General features: G+C 41.9%; 1 protein-coding gene across 3 annotated transcripts; it reads left to right on the forward strand.

Moving 5' to 3' along the window:
* Window positions 1-853: 853 nt before the first annotated feature.
* On the forward strand, window positions 854-19,980 carry AK3 (adenylate kinase 3; the record flags this gene model as incomplete). 3 transcript variants are annotated; one of them, XM_080708362.1, is made up of 5 exons in its annotated part: window positions 854-1,004; window positions 9,274-9,393; window positions 14,762-14,934; window positions 15,876-15,994; window positions 19,750-19,980. In XM_080708362.1, 5 exons carry the CDS (start codon window positions 854-856, stop codon window positions 19,868-19,870), a joined length of 684 nt encoding a protein of 227 aa, XP_080564488.1. In that variant the 3' UTR covers window positions 19,871-19,980. The 3 variants fall into 3 exon arrangements, with proteins under 3 accessions (XP_080564488.1, XP_080564489.1, XP_080564490.1); XM_080708363.1 differs by having other exon boundaries at window positions 14,762-14,931; XM_080708364.1 differs by lacking the exon at window positions 9,274-9,393.
* Between the last annotated feature and the right edge of the window lie 1,056 nt (window positions 19,981-21,036).

Genomic DNA, 21,036 nt, shown 5'->3' on the forward strand with positions numbered 1-21,036 from the left:
ATTCTGTAAAGTAAAAGTAGCAGCTACTTTGCCGGGCGTAGTGGCGCACGCTTGTAATCCCCGCGCTTGGGAGGCTGAGACAGGAGGATCGCACGGGTTCGAAGCCAGCCTCAGCTACTTAGTGAGGCTCTCAGCAACTTAGTGAGACCCTGTTTCCAAATAAAATGTAAAAAAGGTCTGGGAGTATAGCCCGGAGGTAGAAAGCCTCTGGGTTCCATCCCCAGTACCACCACCAAAAAAAAAAAAAAAGTATCAGCTACTTTCGATTCTGAAAGCATGACCCTGGAAGGAAAGTGACACCTCTCAGTGGCTGTGTAGCTTGAATGAAAACCGGGATGCGGAGGGAGGCAGGCCCTTTAAGGCGCACAGTGACCCCCATGATTCTGCAGAGGGGGAGACAGCCTCTCCGCTGCAGAAGTGGGAGAGGAGGGCAGTGAAGGAGCAGGGCGCCAGGGAGCCGAGGGCGAGGGGGTAGAGCGGACGCCAGGTGCGGGGGGGCAGGGGCTCCAAGCGGGACGCGGCGCCTCTGTCGGGGGCTGGCTGGACAGGGCCTGGCGCGGCCGGGGACCAGGACTGCGAGAGGAGGTGGCGGCCAGGAGGACTGGGGAGGGCGGGGGGCGCGCAGATGCCGGGGGTGGGTGGCGGGCAGCGCGGTGCACCCGGCTGGGGCCCCGGCGCCGCGGGGTTGCTGGGGTTGGGGCAGGCGGAGCCTCGGGGGGGCGGGGCGGGTCCCGGCGGCTGGGGGCGGGGCGGGCCCCGGGGGGCGGGGCGGGGCGGCCGCTCACTTCCGGGGGGCGGGCTCCGCGCCTCCGCCCGCCCCGCCGCCCCGCGCCCAGCGCCCAGCGCCGCGGCCATGGGGGCGTCCGCGCGGCTGCTGCGCGCCGTGATCATGGGGGCTCCGGGCTCGGGCAAGGGCACCGTGTCGTCGCGCATCACCCAGCACTTCGAGCTGAAGCACCTCTCCAGCGGGGACCTGCTGCGGCGCAACATGCTGCAGGGCACAGGTGGGCGCGGGCGGGCGGGCGGGCGGGGTCCGGGCTGGGCGCGGCGCCCCCTCTGCCCCCCCACCCCCAGCCCGCCGCGCCCCGAGCCGAGGCCGCTGGGCAGCTGCGGGCGGACTCGGAAGTAGGACGCCGCGGAGTTCGGGGATGAAAAGGAAGCCACTGGGCATTGTTTGGGAGGCGCGGGTCCGGGTCGGTGGAGCTGAGCTGGGTCTGACTCCGCTGCGCCTGGTGCGCGAGAAACTGGCTCTGGCCCTGCTGGGCTTGTTTTCTTTTCTTCCTCCACTCCCAGCCCCCTTCGCTGAAGCTCTGGGATCTTGTAGTCCTGGCCTTTCCCTCTTGATCTCAAAGCCAAGTTTTATTTATTCTCGTTTCAATCACTGCTGTGTTTTTTTTTTTTTTTTTTTTTTGTTTTTTTATTTGGGCTTGTACCCAGAGGCATTCTACCCCGGAGATACATCCCCAGCCCAATTTTTAAATTTTGAAACAGGGTCGCGCTAGCTTGATCAGAGTCTCACTAAGTTGCTGAGGCTGTCCTCAAACCTGGATACTCCTGTTTTAGCCTCCCAAGAACTGGAATTATAGGTGTGTGCCACCACACCCGGCTCGCTGTGCTGCTCTGTCCACCCCCCCACCCCCGCACTGGGAATGAAACCCAGGGCCATTCTACCCCAGAGCTACACCCCCAACCCTGTTTTGTATTCTTTATTTTGAAATAGTTCTCACTGAATTGCAAAGGGCCTCAATCAGTAGCTGAGGCTGTCTGAGAACCGCGATCCTCCTGTGTCAGCCTCCCAAATGCTGGGGCTACAAGTGTGGGCCACCTTGCCCGGCTTGCTCTGTACTTTTTGAGCAGTGGCTTAGATTTTGATACCCCCAGAGATTTCTTAAACACTAAAGATATCCTCGTGCATGGTTACATAAAAGATTGTTTTGTTTCTCATGCCAAATACCTAACATTCAGTGCAAAATCCAGGCAATAGTACACTTTATAATGGATGAATTTGTGGTATATAAATTCTATCAAGAAGGCTATTTTTAAAAAGTCAATAGGGGTCGGGCGTGGTGGTGCTTGCTTGTAATCCCAGCATTCGGGAGGCTGAGACAGAAGGATCACCAAGTAGCTGAGGACCTCAGCTACTTAGTGAGGCCCTCTGCAACTTAGTGAGACCCTGTTTCAAAATAAAGAATAAAAAATAGAGCAGAGGGTGTAGCTCGAAGGTCTAACGCCACTGGGTTCCATCCCCAGACCCCCCTCCCCCCCACAAAAAAAAAGTCAATAGGGTTTTGTTTTTCTAAGAAGTGTTAACCTTTACTTCTAAAACAGAACCCATTTGAACACTCACTTTGAAACCCATAAACATAGAAGTAATGGCCGTACAAAGTTAAAAAAGAAAGTTTGGATAGAATAGAAGAAGTGCATAAAATAAAAAGCAAAGTTTTCTCGCTCCTTGCCTTAGTCTCATTCTTTAGAGAGGAACAATGCGTTTCCTTGTAGAAATGTTTGTGTACAAGCACTTCTTCTGTTTGGTGTCATGTGTAACTATTTTATGTCTGTACTCTGCATTCTGTCTTCACTTTGCACCTAGGATATTTTTTCACATGGAAACATAGGAGAAATCCTTTTCATTTTGTTTGTATAGGTATCTGTTTGCAGAATCCAGTATGATTTATTTAATTAGTACCCTCTTGATGGAGATTTAAGCTAATTCCAGGTGAGATTTTTGGTTCTTTTGTTTAAAAAAAATACTGACATTAAAAAAAAAATCAACCTAGTTTCTTTCTTTCTTTCTTTCTTTCTTTCTTTCTTTCTTTCTTTCTTTCTTTCTTTCTTTTTTTGTACTTGGGGTGGAACCCAGGGCATTCTATCTCTGAGCTATACCCCCAGCCCAATTTCCCAGTTTTTTTTTTATTATTTTGAAACAGGGTCTCCCTGAGTTGCAAAGGGCCTAAGTAGCAGCTGAGGCTGTATGTGAACCGCCATCCTCCGGTCTCAGCCTCCCAACTGCTGGGATTACAAGCGTGGGCCACCACACCAGGCTTCAACTTAGTGTTTCTAGTTTATCTCTTGGAGATCTTTGATTCGGTATCCAGCAGATCCAGTAACATTGATCTAAAGAGAAGTTTATTGCTAATTAAATCCTATAAAAAGATTTAAGCTTTTTGATTCTCTATCCAAATGTACTTGATGCAACACATTGAAGCAGTTGGGTAACACTAAACAGTCCCTAATACTGTTGATTGCAACTGGTTGGTATGCAGTTACTCAAAAAAAATTTTTTTTCCCTGGCACTGGGGAATGAACTCAGAGGTACTCTACCACTGAGCTATGCCCCCAGCCCTTTTTATTTTTTATTTTTATTTTTTCTGAGTCAGAGTCTTCCTAAGTTGCTCAGGCTGGATTTGAATTTAAAGTCCTCTGGTCTCAACCTTCCCAAGTACTGTGATTACAGTACCCCCCCCCCCCCCCAGCAGTGAGTGAAGAATTCTGAAAATTACTGAACACTGGGGCATAACTGTAGTTAGAGGACACCTTCAGCAAAAAGTGTTCAGTTATGAAAACAAATCTTTTTTTTTTTTTTGGCGGTACTGGGGTTCCTGGAAGCCCTTCTACCTCCGGGCTACACTCCCAGACCTATTTTTACATTTTTATTTGGAAACAGGGTCTCCTAAGCCAGCGAGCGGCTGGCTTCGAACCTGCGCGATCCTCCTGTCTCTGCCCCTTAAGCATGGGGTTATAAGCGTGCACAACCACGCCCGGCAACAAATCATTTTTTAAAAACTGAATATAAGCCGATAGAATAAACTTCTTGAAAATAAAATGATACTCCTTGCTTTCTTTATTTATATTTGTAGGTACTGGGAATTAAACCTAAGGGCATTCTATTTCTGAGCTATACTCCCAGACCACTTTTTATTTTTTTGTTTTGAAACAGGATCCCGCTAGGTTGCTGGGAGTCTCACAGAGATGCTGAGGCAGGTCTCCTGAACCCATGATCTTCCTGTTCAGCCTCCCAAGCACTGGGATTTCAGGTGTGGCCACCATGCCTGGCCTGGCCTCTTTGCTTATCTTTTACATCCCCTGACATTCCTGCTGGTGGCTTCTAGAGGGAGGGAGGAAGAAAGGAACACAAAAAGATGTTCAGTTTGCCTTGGGCACCTGCCTGTCCTGGAGTTTTTATGGGCGATTCTTAGAAAAAGAAAAACAAACAGTTCTTTAAGGAAATGATTCAGGTCAAGAGGATAGGAGTGTAATGAGAGAAATCTTTGCAGGGTCATAGTTCAAAGTACTTGTACTCTCTCAGCTCAGGAAAGTGCAAAAGCTTGCACGGAGCCCCCAGCCAGCCTCTAGGAATGGCTCTGCAGGGTCCGACTATCTATCCTGTCTGAGCAGCAGAAGCAGCAGGTCTTGAGTGGCTGGGTCACTTGCTAGAGCTCTTCAAAGAAGTATGGGCAATTCTTTAACAAGAAAAATAGAAAATAAAGTTTGGAAAGGTATTATGAGATTGTTAGTACAGATGTTAGCAATTTGTTATTGCAGATGTTAATAATAATCTGTTATTACAGAACAGTATCTGGCACAGTCCTGTATCTCCAGGCTGAGACTATATTCTTAGTAAATATTTATGAATGGATTAGATATTTTCCACAGGATCAGCACCAAAAAAAGTGTAATTTGGAGAAAAAATACCGATTCATGCTTCAAGCTTTCTGATACAAAAAATAAATCATATTTATTATAAAGAAAAAAAGTAATGAAAATATTAAAAGGGAAAATTAAGGTCTTCCATGATTCCGCCTTACCACATAGAGACAATTATAAATTAATTCTTTACTTCTTTCTCTTTTATTCTTTTTTCCTATCTGTTACATTTGTAAAATTTCCATATTTGGGATACTTTTTATTCTCAATTATTGTGAGCATATTCACACAATATTAAGCAGTCTTAAAAATATTTTTGATTTCATTAAAGTTGTGAGTTAAAACAGTTTTCCAATTGCTGCACATTTATGTTGTTAAACACTCTTTGTATAATACTGTTGTGACCATCCTTGTACATGAATATTTGGCAGCATCTTTACATTTTCTTTCCACTAAATTTCTGGTGTGTAATTTCTAGCAAGCAACATGAAGGTGCTGTGTTTTATATAACCCATGGCTGTATTGTATAGCTGAAGTTAAAAATCATCCCAGGAGATCTCTATGCTTTCTTTTCAGCTGTTGACCAGTTTGGCCTAGAAGTTTTCCTCATCTGTAAGTGTGGTTTAAGATATAAGCTATGAATATAATTCATATGGCAAAGGTGAACATCCCAGAAGATATGATAAAGGTGACACTGTTAAAACTTGACACCTCTGGCTGGAGGTGGTGGCATATGCTTGTAATCCCAGCATTTAGGAGGCTGAGACCGGAGGATCACGGTTCACAGACAGCCTCAGCTACTTAGGCCCTCCGCAACTCAGTGAGACCCTGTTTCAAATTAAAGAATAAAAAAAAAAATTGGGCAGGGGGTGTAGCTCGGAGGTCAAATGCCTCTGGGTTCCATCCCCAGACCCGCAAAAATAAAATAAAATAAATTTTAAAAAAAGAAAACCATAGAGGGAAAGGAGAGGAAAAATATAAAGAAAACCATAAACAGTAAGTAGTTCACTTACGGTAGAAATTGCACAGTCGCCACGTGATTGCTCAGAGTTTGAGAAACTGCACCACACTATTGTGTTTCTCAAAGGTAGAACCCTGGATAGATAGCTAAGCACTCTGACTCTCATTTGTTCTCATCTATAAGCTGGTAGAGTCCAACTCAGCAGATAATATGCAAAACTTCTGTCAGCTCCCAGGTTGTCTGTATGTCTTCACAGAACATGACTGAATACCCATGGAGCATAGGCATGCGTAATAGGGTGATATTGATAGTTGAAATTATTTTTGTTATGATAAACAATTCAATTTGTAATAGGCAATAGGAATTCCAGACTATCTAAAAGGATATTTAGTTAAAAGACCCTTCAGGGCATTTCACGCACGTACAACCAGATGTCTTCCTACTATTCTGTGTTTGTTTTTACATAAATGGTATCACGCTGTGCGTACTATTTTGAACCTTTAACGATATTGCTTTCCAACAGGAGTATCCCAATTCATTCTTTTTCCTAACAGCTTTGTTCAGATATGATTCTCATACCAGAGAGTTTATCCAGTTAAAGCATACAATTCAGTGGACTTTAGTATATTCATAGAATTGTGCAACCATCATCACCACCACCAATTGTAGAACATTTTCATTACACACACAAAAAAACCCCTGTACCTATTAGTCACTCCCATTCCTGTTCCACCGCACCCAACCCTCTCTGAGCCTCTGGCAACACTTAATATACCACTGTATCTCTTGATTTGTATAGTCTGGACATTTCATACTAATGGATGATTAACACATCTGGCATCTTTCACTTAACATAGTATAGGTTCGGTTTTGTTTCTTTTTTTCCTTATGAGGCAGGGTCTCCTTGTTACCCAGGCTGGCCCTGAATTCCTGAACTCAAGCATCCTCCTGCCTTAGCCTCTTGTAGCTATGACAGCAGCTGGCATCCCACTGTTCCTGGCTTAGCTTAGTATTTTCAAGGTTTACTCATATTGTACTGTGTATTAGTACTTCATTCCTTTTTATTGAGTATTGCTCTTTTGTATGAATATACTACATTTTATTTGTTCATGAGTTGAAGTACAGTTCGGTTGTTTCTCTTTTCCTATTATTTTATGGGTGTGCATAGTTTAAATAGTTTAAAAAACAATTTGTTTTGTTTTTTGTGGTACTGGGGATTGAACTCAGAGACATTCTGCTTCTGAACTACACCCCACACCTATTTTATTTTTATTTTGAAACAGGGTCTTGCTGGGTTGATGGGACTGTCATTACTTGCTGCCCTCAAACCTGTGATCCTCTTGTCTCAGCCTCCCAAGTACGGGGATTACAAGTGTGTACCGTCACACCCGGCTAATAAGCAATTTTTAAAAAATAAGCTTAATAAGGAATACTGTTTGAAAGAAATAGGCCTTTGCTAGATTGGTAATTTTTTAAAAACATAATGCGTTTTACAATTTCATGGCTAGAATCCAGAGAACCCAGGGAGCTCATCTCTCCATCCGCACATCCATCACTCATCCATCAAGTACCTAACGTGTGCTAAGAACTAGTCACAGAGATGAGTAAATTTCACCAGAGATGCTAATAGGGCATGGGCATGTGTATTAGCTCAGGCTGCCAAAACAGCATACCACAGATTGGGTATCTTAAACAACAGAACTTATTTTCTCATAGTTCTGAAGCCTGAAGTCCAAGAAGACACTCTCTGGAAGGCCTGGTGCCTGCCAAGGCCTTTCATTCCGTCTTGTAGACAGCTGCCTTCTCTCTCTGTTCTCCGTGGCATTTCATCTGTGCCCAAGCACTCCTCCTGTCTCTCCCTCTGCTTCTAAGGACACCAGTTTTATGGGCCCCACTCCTTTGACCTCATGTAATCTTAATTATGCCCTGAAAGGCCCTAAGTCTAAATATAGTCACATTGGGGATTAGGGTTTCAACATACGAATTTGGGGCTGACACACTTCAATACATAACATGTAGACACATACTTTCAGCAGCATGATAGAAAAATCTGTGACATGGAAGTCTGGAGGAGCGACTTTTGGTTTCCTAAGAGGTTGAAGGATGCCTCATTGTGAAGGGTCCTTTAAGATGTCTCTTGAGAGTTGAATCCATTTTCTGTTGTTATAACTAAATACCTGAGACTGGGTAGTTTATAATGGTAAGAAGTTTGTTTGGCTCGTGGTTCTGGAGTCTGGAAGCCCAAGATTGGTGGCTGCATCTGGCAGGGTGCTTCTACTGCATTATAACAGGCAGATAAATGGAGGGACAAGTGGTTGCAAGCACAACAGAGAAAACACAAGATACATCGTGTGTGTGTGTGTGTGTGTGTGTGTGTGTGTGTGTGTGTGTGTGTGTTGCTGGGAAATGGGAAAGAAATAAGAAAAAAAGCTTTTTTTTTTTTTTTTTTTTTTGGTACTGGGAGTAGAGCCCAGGGGCCTTCTATCTCTGGGCTGGGGCTATACCCCAGACCACTAACTTGCTGAGAGCTGATGAGGCTGGCTTTGAACCTGTGATCTTCCTGTCTTAGCCTCCCAAGTACTGGGATTACAAGTATGTGCTACCAAGTCCAGCTAGAAAGCATGTTAAGATCTTAAAAAGCAGCAGTGATAAGGAAAAGCCAAGACTAATTTACATAATCTGTCTAGCAGTACTGCTGTAAGAAAGTATACTTTTATATATGAAACAAATATGTGTTGCTGAAGAGGAATATTTATCAGAAATGACTATATCACTGAAAAGTATTTTAAAATAATACTTAGTTAAAAGAACATGAAATTTTATATATACAAGTAACACTTTTATAATTCTGATATATAATTCTAATATATATGTGTGTATAGTTTGGCAGGGCAATGTAAAGAGATTAAAGAGACTAAAAATTTTGGGGTAAGAATGACACAGTTGTGGGTAATATTTTAAATTGTTCATAAATCCTTTTCCAGAGTGTTTTATTAATAAAAGTATAATATGATCACAGTAAAAAGTTGAATTATTTTTTATGATATCAGCTCCTATTTTAGAGGATTAGAAAAATTTCTACACTAACAAATGATGGCAGAAATTTAAGCTGAGCCACTTCAAAATAATAAAGACTTCAAACTCTTAAAAAGAGTGTGCTGGTCATGGTGGCGCATGCTTGCAATCTCAGTGCTTAAGAGGCTGAGACAAGAGATCACACAGGTTCAAAGCCAGCCTCAGCTACTTAGTGAGACCCTGTTTCCAAATAAAATATAAAATAGGTCTGGGAAGATAGCCCAGAGGTAGAAAAGCCCCTGGGTTCCAAGTATCACACACACACAAAAAAGGAAGATAACTTCAGTCATTCCATATTTTTTTTTCTGATAGAAAATTTAGAAAACACAGAAAAGCACAAACACGTAAAAACTAATCACAAAATTCTGTCACACAGAGACCACTTTTAATATATTCTCCTCAGCTTTGCATTATTTTTTCTCTTATATAAATTACATGCATACATTTTTCTCACATTAGAGGATTTGGAATAGGCTTATTTTGTATCCTCATGTTTTTAGCAAAAAAGCAGAGGTCACTTTTAGGCAACCAATTCCTAGGGCCCAGACTAAGATAAAACAAATATACTAACTGATTATCCTCCTCTGCTGCAGAGATCGGTGTGTTGGCCAAGACTTTCATTGACCAAGGGAAGCTCATCCCAGATGATGTCATGACGCGGCTGGCCCTACATGAGCTGAAGAATCTCACCCAGTATAACTGGCTGCTGGATGGTAAGTGGAGTGTTCTAAGCATATCAGCTGCTCCAAATGAAAGTGCTGGCAAGAGAACGAGCGTATATATATTCTGAAAAGGGACTGACTTGCTAAGTTGAGGCTGGCCTTAAAGCTGTGATCCTTCTGCCTTGGCTCCACCAGGTACTGGAATTAGATGTGTACCACCATGCCTGACAAGACTACATGATTTCTTTCTTTCTTTTTTTTGGTGGTACTGGAGGTGGAACCCAGAGGCTTTCTACCTCCGGGCTATACTCCAGACCTATTTTACATATTTTTTTATTTGGAAACAGGGTCTCACTAAGTTGCTGAGAGCCTCACTAAGTAGCTGAGGCTGGCTTCGAACCCGTGCGATCCTCCTGTCTCAGCCTCCCAAGCGCAGGGATCACAAGCGTGCGCCACCACGTCCGGCTGGCCTGCATGATTTCTAAGTGCCCTTCAGATGTGACTTTAGTTCCTTCCCCATACTTTTTAAGAATATTTTATGATGAAAAGAGATCGCCACAAAACGAGGAAGGTCCAAGAGTGACAATACGAGCAGCCGATTTTCCCCAGCCAGAGGCTCCTTGAATATGGCTTGGTCTAAATTGCCTTAGCAAGTTAGCAGTTTATAATTGCTTTGTTGATACAGAGAGGATACAAAAGAGATTTGTTTTTTAAAATTGGGATTAGCCATCTGGGCCTGGTGGCGCACATTTATAATCCCAGCCTTTGGGAGGCTGAGACCGAAGGATCACAGTTCACAGACAGCCTCAGTTAGTTAGGGAGGCCCTTCACAACTTAGTGAGACCCTGTTCCAAAAATTAAAAGACTAAAAAATAGGGCTGGGGGTGTAGCTCGGGGGTACAATGCCCCTGGGTTCCATCTCCACATCCCCAGTACCGCCAAAAAAAAAAAGGGATTAGCCTTTCATTCAAATTTGAAGTGATAATGCCTTGTTTTGTCAGCGGGTAGGCTGATCTGTATTCTCTGTTACTTCAGCCCAACCCCCACCGTCATGCACAAGCACACAGTGCCCTGCAGCCATCACTTGCTTTATCCAAGAAGGTGCATAACTTTGAAGTTTGCACAAAGGTTCCAAGTGGGCTCAGCTTGTGTCAGGAAGATGGAGGGGACAAATAAAGGCAGAGGTTGGGCAGAGCACTTACTCTGGTTTATTTTTTGGAGCTAGTATCATGAGGAAAAAAAATTAGATTTATCTACAGGTCACTGACTGTGACTGCTGTCAAAATTTATACTAAATCTTGTGCGGGCATGGTGGTGCACGCTTGTAATTCCCGCGCTTGAGAGGCAGAGACAGGAGGAGCGTGCAGGTTTGAAGCCAGCCGCGCTGGCTTAAGACACCCTGTTTCCAAATTAAAAAAAAAAAAAGTATAAAATAGGTCTGGGAGTGTAGCCTGGATGTAGAAGGGTTTCCAGGAATCCCAGTACCACCAAAAACAAAAAACAAAAAAACAAAAAAATTTATACTAAATCTTGATACAGAAATTGTTAAAACATTTTACAGGAGGTCTTTGGTGTGTAGAGATGATGCTAAACACTAGATACTAAGCATACCAGGATTCAAATAATTATTCATTACACAAATACTGACTGCATGTCAGCTATTTGCCAAAAGCTGCCCAGAACCTTGCAAAATCCTTACAGTGTGGAAAATATATTCTAATAGCAGACAAGTAATAAAGAAGCCGATAAAAATTTGGATAAATACAGATACCAGGAGGTGTTCTGAGGTAAGTTAGAAGCTGCGAATAGAGAATAATGTGGTAGGGAAGTAGCTACTTACTTTTTTTGTCTAATAGAAAATATATCTGGGTATGATAGCCAACATGTGTAATCCCAGTACTTGGGGGCCTGAGACAAGGAGGATCACAAGTTTGCGGCCAGCCTCAGCTACTTAGGCCCTCCACAACTTAGCGAGAACCTATTATAAAATAAAGGATAAAAAAAAATAAAAAAATAGGGCTGGGGATATAGCTCGAAGGTAGAGTACCCCTGGGTTCAATCCCCAGTACCTAAAAAAAAAAAAAGAATAAAAAGAAAAATAGATGCATGCTTCAAAATTTAGTTTAATAAAAGTTTAATGAAGTCTTGCTCCTATGTTAAACCAGAGGAGTTTAAAAGCATTCCAATATGTGAGAGGCCACATGTGGTTGGAGAAACAGGAAGAGGTTACAGTGGAGCAGAGTGGACCTGCGGCTTGGCACAGGGCAGTGGCGAGTTATCCACGTGAGCGGCCTGTGGTCACCAGTGGGGCAGAGGCAGGGCCACAAGGAAGGGCCTGGCATGGGAGCGTTTGTTTCTTATTTTTGCTATTGTTCTCTTGCAACAATACCTTTTCCTTTTAAAAATTAAAGAGAATGTAAATATGTAGGAGACAGCCTTAGTCTTCAATGATCACATCCTTTAAGAGCAACTACTTTGGTTTGGTTTGTAATTCACACTGGCATTTCTCTATGGTTACTAGTTTAAAAATACAGATATATACTCACATATGCACATATCCCTACATGATTTTTGTCATTGTTCTGTTGCAAAAGTATCCTTCTCTTAGTAGAAGTTATTTTGAATGAAGTCCTTTGTTTCAGCGGATGTTTGGTTCTAAGTTAATGAGTGTAACATTTTAATCAGAATCATACCAATCAAGAGGTATCTTTATTGAGGCTTTTTTATTTTAAGTGTAAACCCTGTTATGAGCATAGGTATTGGGTCAGGTAGCTTGTGTTCACATTGCATACCCAGTGCTTAATTAAGAGCTTTGTAGTTGGGCATGGTGGCACATGCCTGTAATTACAGTACTTGGAAGGCTGAGAAAGGAGGATCACAGATTCAAGGCCAGCCTCAGCAATTTAGTTAGGCCCCCAGCAAGTTAGTGAGACCATGTTTCAAAAATTTAAAAAAATAATAATAAAATAGGACTCAACAACTTAGTGAGACTATGTTTCAAAATTTAAAAATAATAATAATAAGCCGGGAGTGGTGGCGCACGCTTGTAATCCCCGCGCTTGGGAGGCGGAGACAGGAGGATCGCGCAGGTTCGAAGCCATCCGCGCACGCTGGCTTAGGAGACCCTGTTTCTAAATAAAAAAAATATAAAAATAGGTCTGGGAGTGTAGCCTGGAGGTAGAAGGGCTTCCAGGAACCCCAGTACCCAAAAAAAAAAAAATAATAATAATAATAATAAGCTGGACATGGTGGCGCACACTTGTAATCCCTGTGCTTGGGAGGCTGAGACAGGAGGATCACACAAGTTCGAAGCTAGCCTCAGCTACTTAGTGAGGCTTTCAGCAACTTAGTGAGACCCTGTTTCAAAATAAAATATAAAAATAGGGCTGGAACTATAGCCTGGAGGTAAAAAGCCTCTGGGTTCCACCCCCAGTACCACACACACACACACAAATATATATATATATATAAATAGGTCTGGGAGCCGGGTGTGGTGGCGCACACTTGTAATCCCCGTGCTTGGGAGGTGGAGATAGGAGGATGGCGCAGGTTCAAAGCCAGCCGCGCTGGCGTAAGAGACCCTGTTTCAAAAATATAAAATAGGTCTGGGAGTGTAGCCCGGAGGTAGAAGGGCTTCCAGGAACCCCAGCACCACCAAAAAATAATAATTAAAAAAAAAAAGGTCTGGGAGTATAGCCTGGAGGTAGAAGGGTTCCATCCCCAGTACCACCAAAAAAAAAAATTAATAATAATAATAATAATAATAATAATAATAATAATAATAAAAAATAGGATTGGGGATATAGCACAGAGGCAGAATGCCCCTGGGTTCAATCCTCAGTACTAAGGGAAAAATAAAATTCACATTACAGATTCTGGAACCTAGAAAACACTCATCAGATTTGGCTAACACATTCCATTTGTTTTCATTAAGTGTATTACAATTGTTTTTATCAGGCTCACTTTTACTTCACTATAAATTTTTTAACAAATGTTTGATTTATTATCCATTTGGGGACAACAGAAAGTCTTCTAGATTGAGTTTTTTGCCATTATAAGCTTTCTTCATAGGATACTAAGCCCAAGTCCAGGTTTCCTGGGTACAATTTTGCCATTGTAATTGTTATTATAGCATATGATAACATCTAGGTCACAGGCAAAGTTTTCCATGTTTTAGTGCTAACAAGAAAATATATTTTTAGCTCCAACCAATTATTGCATGTGCAGTTTTAATCTTTGTCAGTTTTGAAAAATGTACTACTTCTATCAAGTTTAATTTTGCTTGGTGTTCTAGACAAAATGTTCTTAGTAACAACAGTGCAAAATAAAAAAAAACCTGGAATCAAAATATTATTTTAAATTCTGTAATATACTTGGGTCTATTTCTGGGTTCACTAACCAATTACATGTGCCACTCTCTGTATTTTTCAACTACATTACTGAAACTACTTTAACTGTACTGATTGAGTATCCTATATCTAAAATTTTGGGACTAGAAGTGTTCCAGATTTCTAAATTTTTTGTATTTGGGGATATTTGCATAAACTTTACTCGGTGGGCATCTCTCATCTGAGAACCCCAAATCCCAAATGCTCTGGAATCAAGTTGGGCATGGTGGCACATACTTGTAATCCTCCTACTTGAGAGGTTGAGATAGGAGGATCCCAGGTTTGAGGGCAGCCGTAGCAACTTACTGAAGGTCTCAAATTTAGTGAGATCCTGTTATATCCAAAATAAAAAATAAAATAGGGCTGGGAATGTTGCTCAGAGGTCAGATTTTCCTGGGTTGAATCCTGTCTCTCTCTCTCCGTCTCTTTCTCTCTCTCTCTCTCACACACACACATACACAACCAAAATGCTCTGAAATGTAACATTTTCTAAGCATCACTGAATTTAAAATTTTTGGATTGGGGACCCTCAAATTGGTTTATATGCTAGGGCTTGTTCCTCTGCTTTAATAGTTTACTGTCATATTCTAAAAATAGGCATATGGGTTTTGGGCAAAGTTGACTTTTGTTCAAAGGCATGAAACTGGGGATGTTCTTGTTAGATAGCAATCAGGCAGGAGGAATTCTCCCTTACTTGGGAAGGTTAGCGATTTGTTCTATTTATGCCTTCAAATAGATGGGCTGAGGCCTGTTTACATTGGAGAAGGCAATATGCTTTACTTAGTCTAACTATTTAAATGTTAATTTCATACAAAAACACACCTTACATATAAACCCAGAACATCTGACCGAATATCTGGGCACGCAGTGACCCAGTCAAATTGACAAAAAAATTAACACAGGTGTCCAACAGCTATGATGAGATTGCCTAATTTTATTCCTTTTGTTCAGCTGGCCCTACATTTTTTCCTTCTTTTTCTTCTTCCCTTCTTCTCCCCCTCCTCATCCCACTTATTTTTTACTTTGTAAAGGTTTTCCACGGACACTTCCACAGGCAGAAGCCCTGGATAGAGCTTATCAGATAGACACAGTGATTAACCTGAACGTGCCCTTTGAGGTCATTAAACAACGCCTCACTGCTCGCTGGATTCATCCAGCCAGTGGCCGAGTCTACAACATCGAATTCAACCCTCCCAAAACTGTGGTGAGTAGTTGTGGTAGAACTGGCTTATACTGTCCTCGAATCCTCTTGCTGTTGTGGGCATACATTTTGTGAACTTGGAAATCTGCCTAAACCACAACTCCTGAGGGTGTACTCTCAGATTACTTGGTATACTTGACAGATCTAGCTCACTAAACTTGGTAATAAAGGTGCCCCAAGAGCAACAGGGGCTGGTTATTCGTTCAAAAAAATGTATGGATCCCCTACTCTGTGCCAAGAAATATGTTAGGAGCTGAGGCGGTAGGCATTTGCAACACTGGCTTACAGTTGAGATTCCCAGTCCATAGCTGAATCTTTTTCTATACATATGAATTTCTGAGGCTGCTTGGAAAAGTTTTCTACTAAAGAGGTGACTGACACTGTGTTAGTCAGCTTTTCACTACTGTAGTAAATATCTGAGACCAACTTGTAAGGAGAAAAGGCTTATTCTGGCTCATAGTTTTGAAGGTTTCAGTCTGTAATCCACTGGCCCGTTGTTTTGGGCCTGTGAAGTATCACCCCATGGTCGGGAGGTACATGGTAAAACACAGCTGCTCTCCTCAAGGTGAGGAAGTGAACGGAAGAGACCAGGGTTCCACAGTCTCTTCTCAGGGTATGCCCAAGTGACCTACGACCTCCCAGTAGCTCTGCCTCTTAAAGATTTTACCACCTCCCAGTGGCACCATGGCTGGGACCAACCAAGAATCTAACACGTAGACCTGTGGTGGACGTTCCATACCAAGCTTTAGTACTATGATCCGAGGGTCTGATGGATCTGTGTTACAGTGATCTTGTCTTCTATTTATTTATAAGTTAGCACATTTTTGTGATTGATATTTGCACAGAGATGTCTGTTTAAAAATAGCTGAACTGCTTATAAAAAATATCCTTCAAAGATAAGGTATTTGATATCATGATATCATTCCCTTCTAACTCCTGTTTAGGGTATTGATGATCTCACAGGAGAGCCGCTGATTCAACGTGAGGATGATAAACCAGAGACAGTGGTCAAGAGATTGAAGGCGTATGAAGCCCTAACAGAGCCGGTATTGGAGTATTACCAGTGAGTTTTGCTTTTCAGAACTTCTCTTGCATGGTGAAGCATGAAGCCATTTTGTGTCCATGTTTCATAGCTGAAATGCTAAAAACCAGAAGACCCTATTCCATCTGGCCTAAGCAATAAAGGAAATGCATTTGCTTGTGTTGCAGAGAAGTCTAGAGGGCAGGCTGAGCCTTAGCCACTCCTGTGTTTGATCAGTTTGGTCACTGTCTTAGCTTTGCCTTCTTTTGAGTATTGGGTTCGTCCTCAGGGTTCCTGCATGATTGCAGGCATTTGCCAGAATAGCCAGGGCTTTGTCTTTGACAAAGGGCTGAGGAGTAACCTCTCTCCCAACCAAGAAAAGCTCTGAGCATCATCACTCAGCCAATTGAGCAGCCACTGTGGTCAGGGAATGCCAGGCCCTGTTCTAGGTCCAGGTTACTGCTCACGCTGAGCCAGTCACTGAGCAGGGAGGGATGGGAGATCTGCTGAAGTGGAGAGGGCTATAATGAGTGCAGGCGAGGCCAGCCTCAGGACACCCCTCTGTGAGCCAATAGCATTGCTGTAGTACAGAAGAATCTCAAATGCCAGCCAACCTCAGATCATTTACTTGGCTAATAGTCTTTAAGAGCTTCCACCATGGTTTTATCTGTCCATCAGGGGATTCACATCGCAAACAAAATGGGAACTACACCAAGTAAGTACTTGAAGCCAGCTAAGAAACAAGTTTCCTTACTCCGCCCTTCCTTCTCCTTATGCCTCCCCTTTCATTCACTTACTAAACAATGATTGTGTCCAGGGAGTCGTGTCATGGTGAAGAGTACAGGCTCCTGAGCCAGAACGCGCAAGTCCAAGTCCCTGCTCACAGTGTAATTAACCTGGCCTTAGCCCTTGTTTAACCTGTTTGCCCCTCTATAAAATGGGGGAGAGAATAGAGGCTTAGCTGTGAGTTAATATGTGCAACTCTTAAAATCACGCAGGGCACATAGTAAGCACTGAATAAATATTGGCTGCCATTATGGCTGTCATTGTTGTAATGGGGTTGGTGTGCAGTGAATCTGAAGCAGTAGTCTCCAATCTATTTTAATGGTTACCTCTGGAGGGTGAAATTATAAGAATTGGCAATTTACTTTCTGCAGTAGTTACTATATTTGTATAAAAAGCCTGCCTCTGAAGGTTACCAGCTCTGTGGCCCTGAGCAAGGTATTTACCTTCTGGTCTCCAATAACCTATTTATAAAAGCAGACACAGCTAAATAGTACCTGCTTTATAGGGTTGTTAAGGGAATGCAGTGAAACCATGGCAAGATTCAAAGCAGCGCTGGTGTCTACTAAATCACCCAGTGCTGGTGAGTATTTTCTCTGTTGACACTATGCAGGTCCTTGGTCCACACAAACTCAGTTCCTATCAGGCCCCAAGCAACTTACCTTCTTTGTGTGGGTGAGGTGGAGAGCAGGGTTAGCTGTTGTCTACTGTGCAGTGTGATGTGTGCTTATATTTTACAGAAAGCCTCAGCTACTTAGTGAGGCCCTTAGTGAGACACTGTTTCAAAATAAATAAAAAATGGGACTGGGGGTGTAGCTTGGAGGTCGAATGCCCCTGGGTTCCATCTCCAGACCTGCCAAAAAAACAAAAAACAACAACAAAAAAAACCTAATTCACACTGGCTTCAGCAAAAGCAGAATTTGTTGGTGATACAGCTAAAAAGTCCAAAGGTAGAGAGATGGCTGGGTCCAGGTGTTGAAGCCTCAGTCTCTCAACTTCATTTTCCTGTGTTGGCTTTAGTCTCAGGGCCTTCCCCTGTGCAGCAGCAACTTGACTTCCTATCAGTTCAGCCACCCCAGCAGAAAGGACAGCCCCTTTGCCAGCAAGTTTGGTTAGCGTGCATTACCTCTGACCTTGCCATGGATGAAGATGGGGAGTGGGGACAGTCTCATCAGAGCTCAAGGACTCACCAAACTCAAGGACTGAGTTTGGAAGGGAGATTGTAAACAGTATCTGGAAGCGAGACACATGGCTGCTGGGCATATAGTACGACCACTCCAGGGTTCTGAGTATTAGTTTTGCCAAAATGCAGGAAGTTGGGGAAGGCTGAAGAGAGAAATGACATGGATTCTTATCCTGAAATATCCTAGTCTTTCTAGAAAGGCTTCTTGTTTCTGCTCTTAAGTCAGGGTTTTTCTTCTGAGTTCTTACACACAGAACTTAAACTAGACTTAAAAATAGAAAGTGATAAGAACTTTAGTAATAGCATTGTTATATAAAAATGCTGAAATTGTGTTATTTTTCAAAACTCTTCTCAGCTGTGGGACAGAGTGGCTTGGTCTATGCCTACAAACAACATGATGCTCTTACTTTTTGGAGGACTAAGTTTTGGAGCTGGTACCATCTTATTAGACAAAAATTGAAAAGACAAATGCTCATCCAAGATACAGCTTTAGGTGCCTGTAGTTTAGCCCTCAGTAACAAACCCATTTGTGACCCTGTGGCTTCATATTAAAGTGGTTCTTCAAAACATTTAACACCATTAAGAAGCATGTTCTCTTAAAAGCTTTTACTAGGTGCCTGTGAATTTGGAAGCTGACAAGCTTCTAATATGTAAAGAGTACTGTACTGGAAGAGTTTTTCTTGTGCCAAATGTTTAAGAAAATAGTAGGTAACTATCAAATTTTATGTGGTATTAAGAAAAGAATCCTTAGCCGGATGTGGTGTAATCCCAGCGCGTGGGAGGCTGAGACAGGAGGATCGCACAGGTTCGAAGCCAGCCTCAGCTACTTAGTGAGGCTCTCAGCAACTTAGTGAGACCCTGTTTCCAAATAAAATATAAAATAGGTCTGGGAGTATAGCCCGGAGGTAGAAAAGCCCCTGGGTTCCACCCCCCCCCCCCCCCAGTACCACACAAATAAAAAAATCCTTTTTTAGCTAGTGAACGTCTGAAAATCTAAGAAGGGCTATAGGGTAAGACTGATCCTGTAAAAATTAGTAAACCAGGGTTTTTCATTTACCCTTGTGTGGCGTTTAATTCAGTGTGTGTGTGTGCTCAGGTGTGCACATGGGTCGCAGGAGGGGGGTTAGCAAGAGTGCTGGAATCTCTGAGGGGATCTCCATAGTTTTAAAAGCAATCTCCAGATTCTGAACCTCATTTCTCACCCTATTACCCACAGAAAACTAGAATAATTAAAATAGACTTTGGTGAAAAACCAGATAAATATCAATGCCTAAGAAAAACAGTAAGACTGACAGTTTCTATTCCTCTTTCTGTTAAAATTCACAAGGGTAGAATAGAGGAAAAATAAGTAAATGTCAGCAAAAAAGGAAGGATAAGGGTTGGAAAGCTCTTTTTGCAAAAGACTAGGGGACAAAGAAAGTCCCGGGCATCTGACTGTCCCTATGTTCTGTTACCAACTTGGTGATTTGAACTAAGTCACTGTTTATAAAAGAGACAATTTTATCAGTAGAATAAGAAGATCTGAATTTTGGAAAGGACTAAATGAACAGTTAGATGTAAAGCATTTAGCACAAAGTTTAATACTCAATATATTCTCAATAAATAACAGCAGCTATTATTTTTTTGTGTGCATTTCAGCAAACCAGAGGCAAAAACTGAAACTAAAACTTAGGTTTTTCAATGCTTAGCCAAGTTCTTTCTCTTAATAACATAGACTTTATCCTCGGGAAACCCTTAAATCTATGTTATCACCTCTTATAGAAAAACTTTGAAAAAGGTAATTAGGAAGATCTAGACCTGTGCTTATTTTTGTTTTGTTTTTCATTTTTAGGAAAAAGGGGGTGTTGGAAACATTCTCTGGAACAGAAACCAACAAGATCTGGCCCTATGTCTATGCATTTCTACAAACAAAAGTTCCACAAACAGACCAAAAAGCCTCAATTACTCCATGAGAAAGATGTGTAACTGGACAGATGAGCAGAGCTCATCTTTGCATTTAGCCACTCTTCTTCCTTAGACTTGAGTATGTATGAATTCTTTGAAAATTATGTTTTAAGCTGGGCGTGGTTGCGCACGCTTGTAATCCCAGTACTTGGGAGGCTGAGACAGGAGGATCGCAGGTTCTTGGTCAGCCTCAGCAATCTCATGAGGCTCTCTGCAACTTCGTGAGACCCTGTTCCAAAAATAAAGAATAAGATAGGGCTGGGGTTGTAGTTCTGAGAATGGCCCTTGGTTACAAGTTACAACCCCAGTACCACACCAAAAAAAAAAGGAAAAAAGAAAAAGAAAAAATAGTTTTATTTCTATTGATTTTATTTTGAATATAAATAAGGATGTGCCAAATAAGTCAGATACTAAGAATGATCATTTTTATCCAGTTATCTTCTGAGTGTGCAATTCTAAACCATCAGAGACATCAAAACTTTAAAACAAATCTGTTAGAACAAAATTAAAAGAGCAATTGGTAGTAACCTAACATTTTGTAATTAGCTGATAAAATTTTCATATTTTTCTGGAAAAGTGGTAAAAATTACATGTCATTTGGGAATAATAGCTCATGAGAGGCTTCTGCAATAGAGAGATGTAAAAAAAGATCTTTATCAGCCCTGTGGAAGATGTTTTTTTGAGACACTATAAAATTTCAGAAAAAAAGGCAACTAGATTTACAAATCTGTTGCAAGATGCAAATTAACTGCTGCCTTTACACTAAGAAACATAAGCTAGCCATCTATGCCGTATTTATTTTATTAGATGTATCATGTTTACCCACAATTTTCAATTTGCTATAAAATGTCAATTAGCATATAAGAAAATATTTTAATATGACTTATTTTCTGTTGAAAACAAATGTATTTGGAGGGATATAATGATATCAGAAACTGGCATCGTCAGTTCTTACATAAGCACCAACATTAAATGAATTTCCAACAGAAAATATAATAAAGTCTTAGGTTTTCACGTTTCTCAGGTTAAGAAATGTTTTATTATCTACTTGTCAGTCTCTTGTCCTTCCGATAAAATCTGCCATGATTAACCACAAGTAGTAAAAAGAAAAAATAAAGAATAAGAGAAATCCATGATACTATATAACATAAGCAGGCATACTTTGTATTAAAGA

The sequence above is a fragment of the Muscardinus avellanarius genome (genome assembly GCF_963383645.1).
Source record: "Muscardinus avellanarius genome assembly, chromosome: 13".
In the NCBI taxonomy this organism is placed as follows: domain Eukaryota; kingdom Metazoa; phylum Chordata; class Mammalia; order Rodentia; family Gliridae; genus Muscardinus; species Muscardinus avellanarius.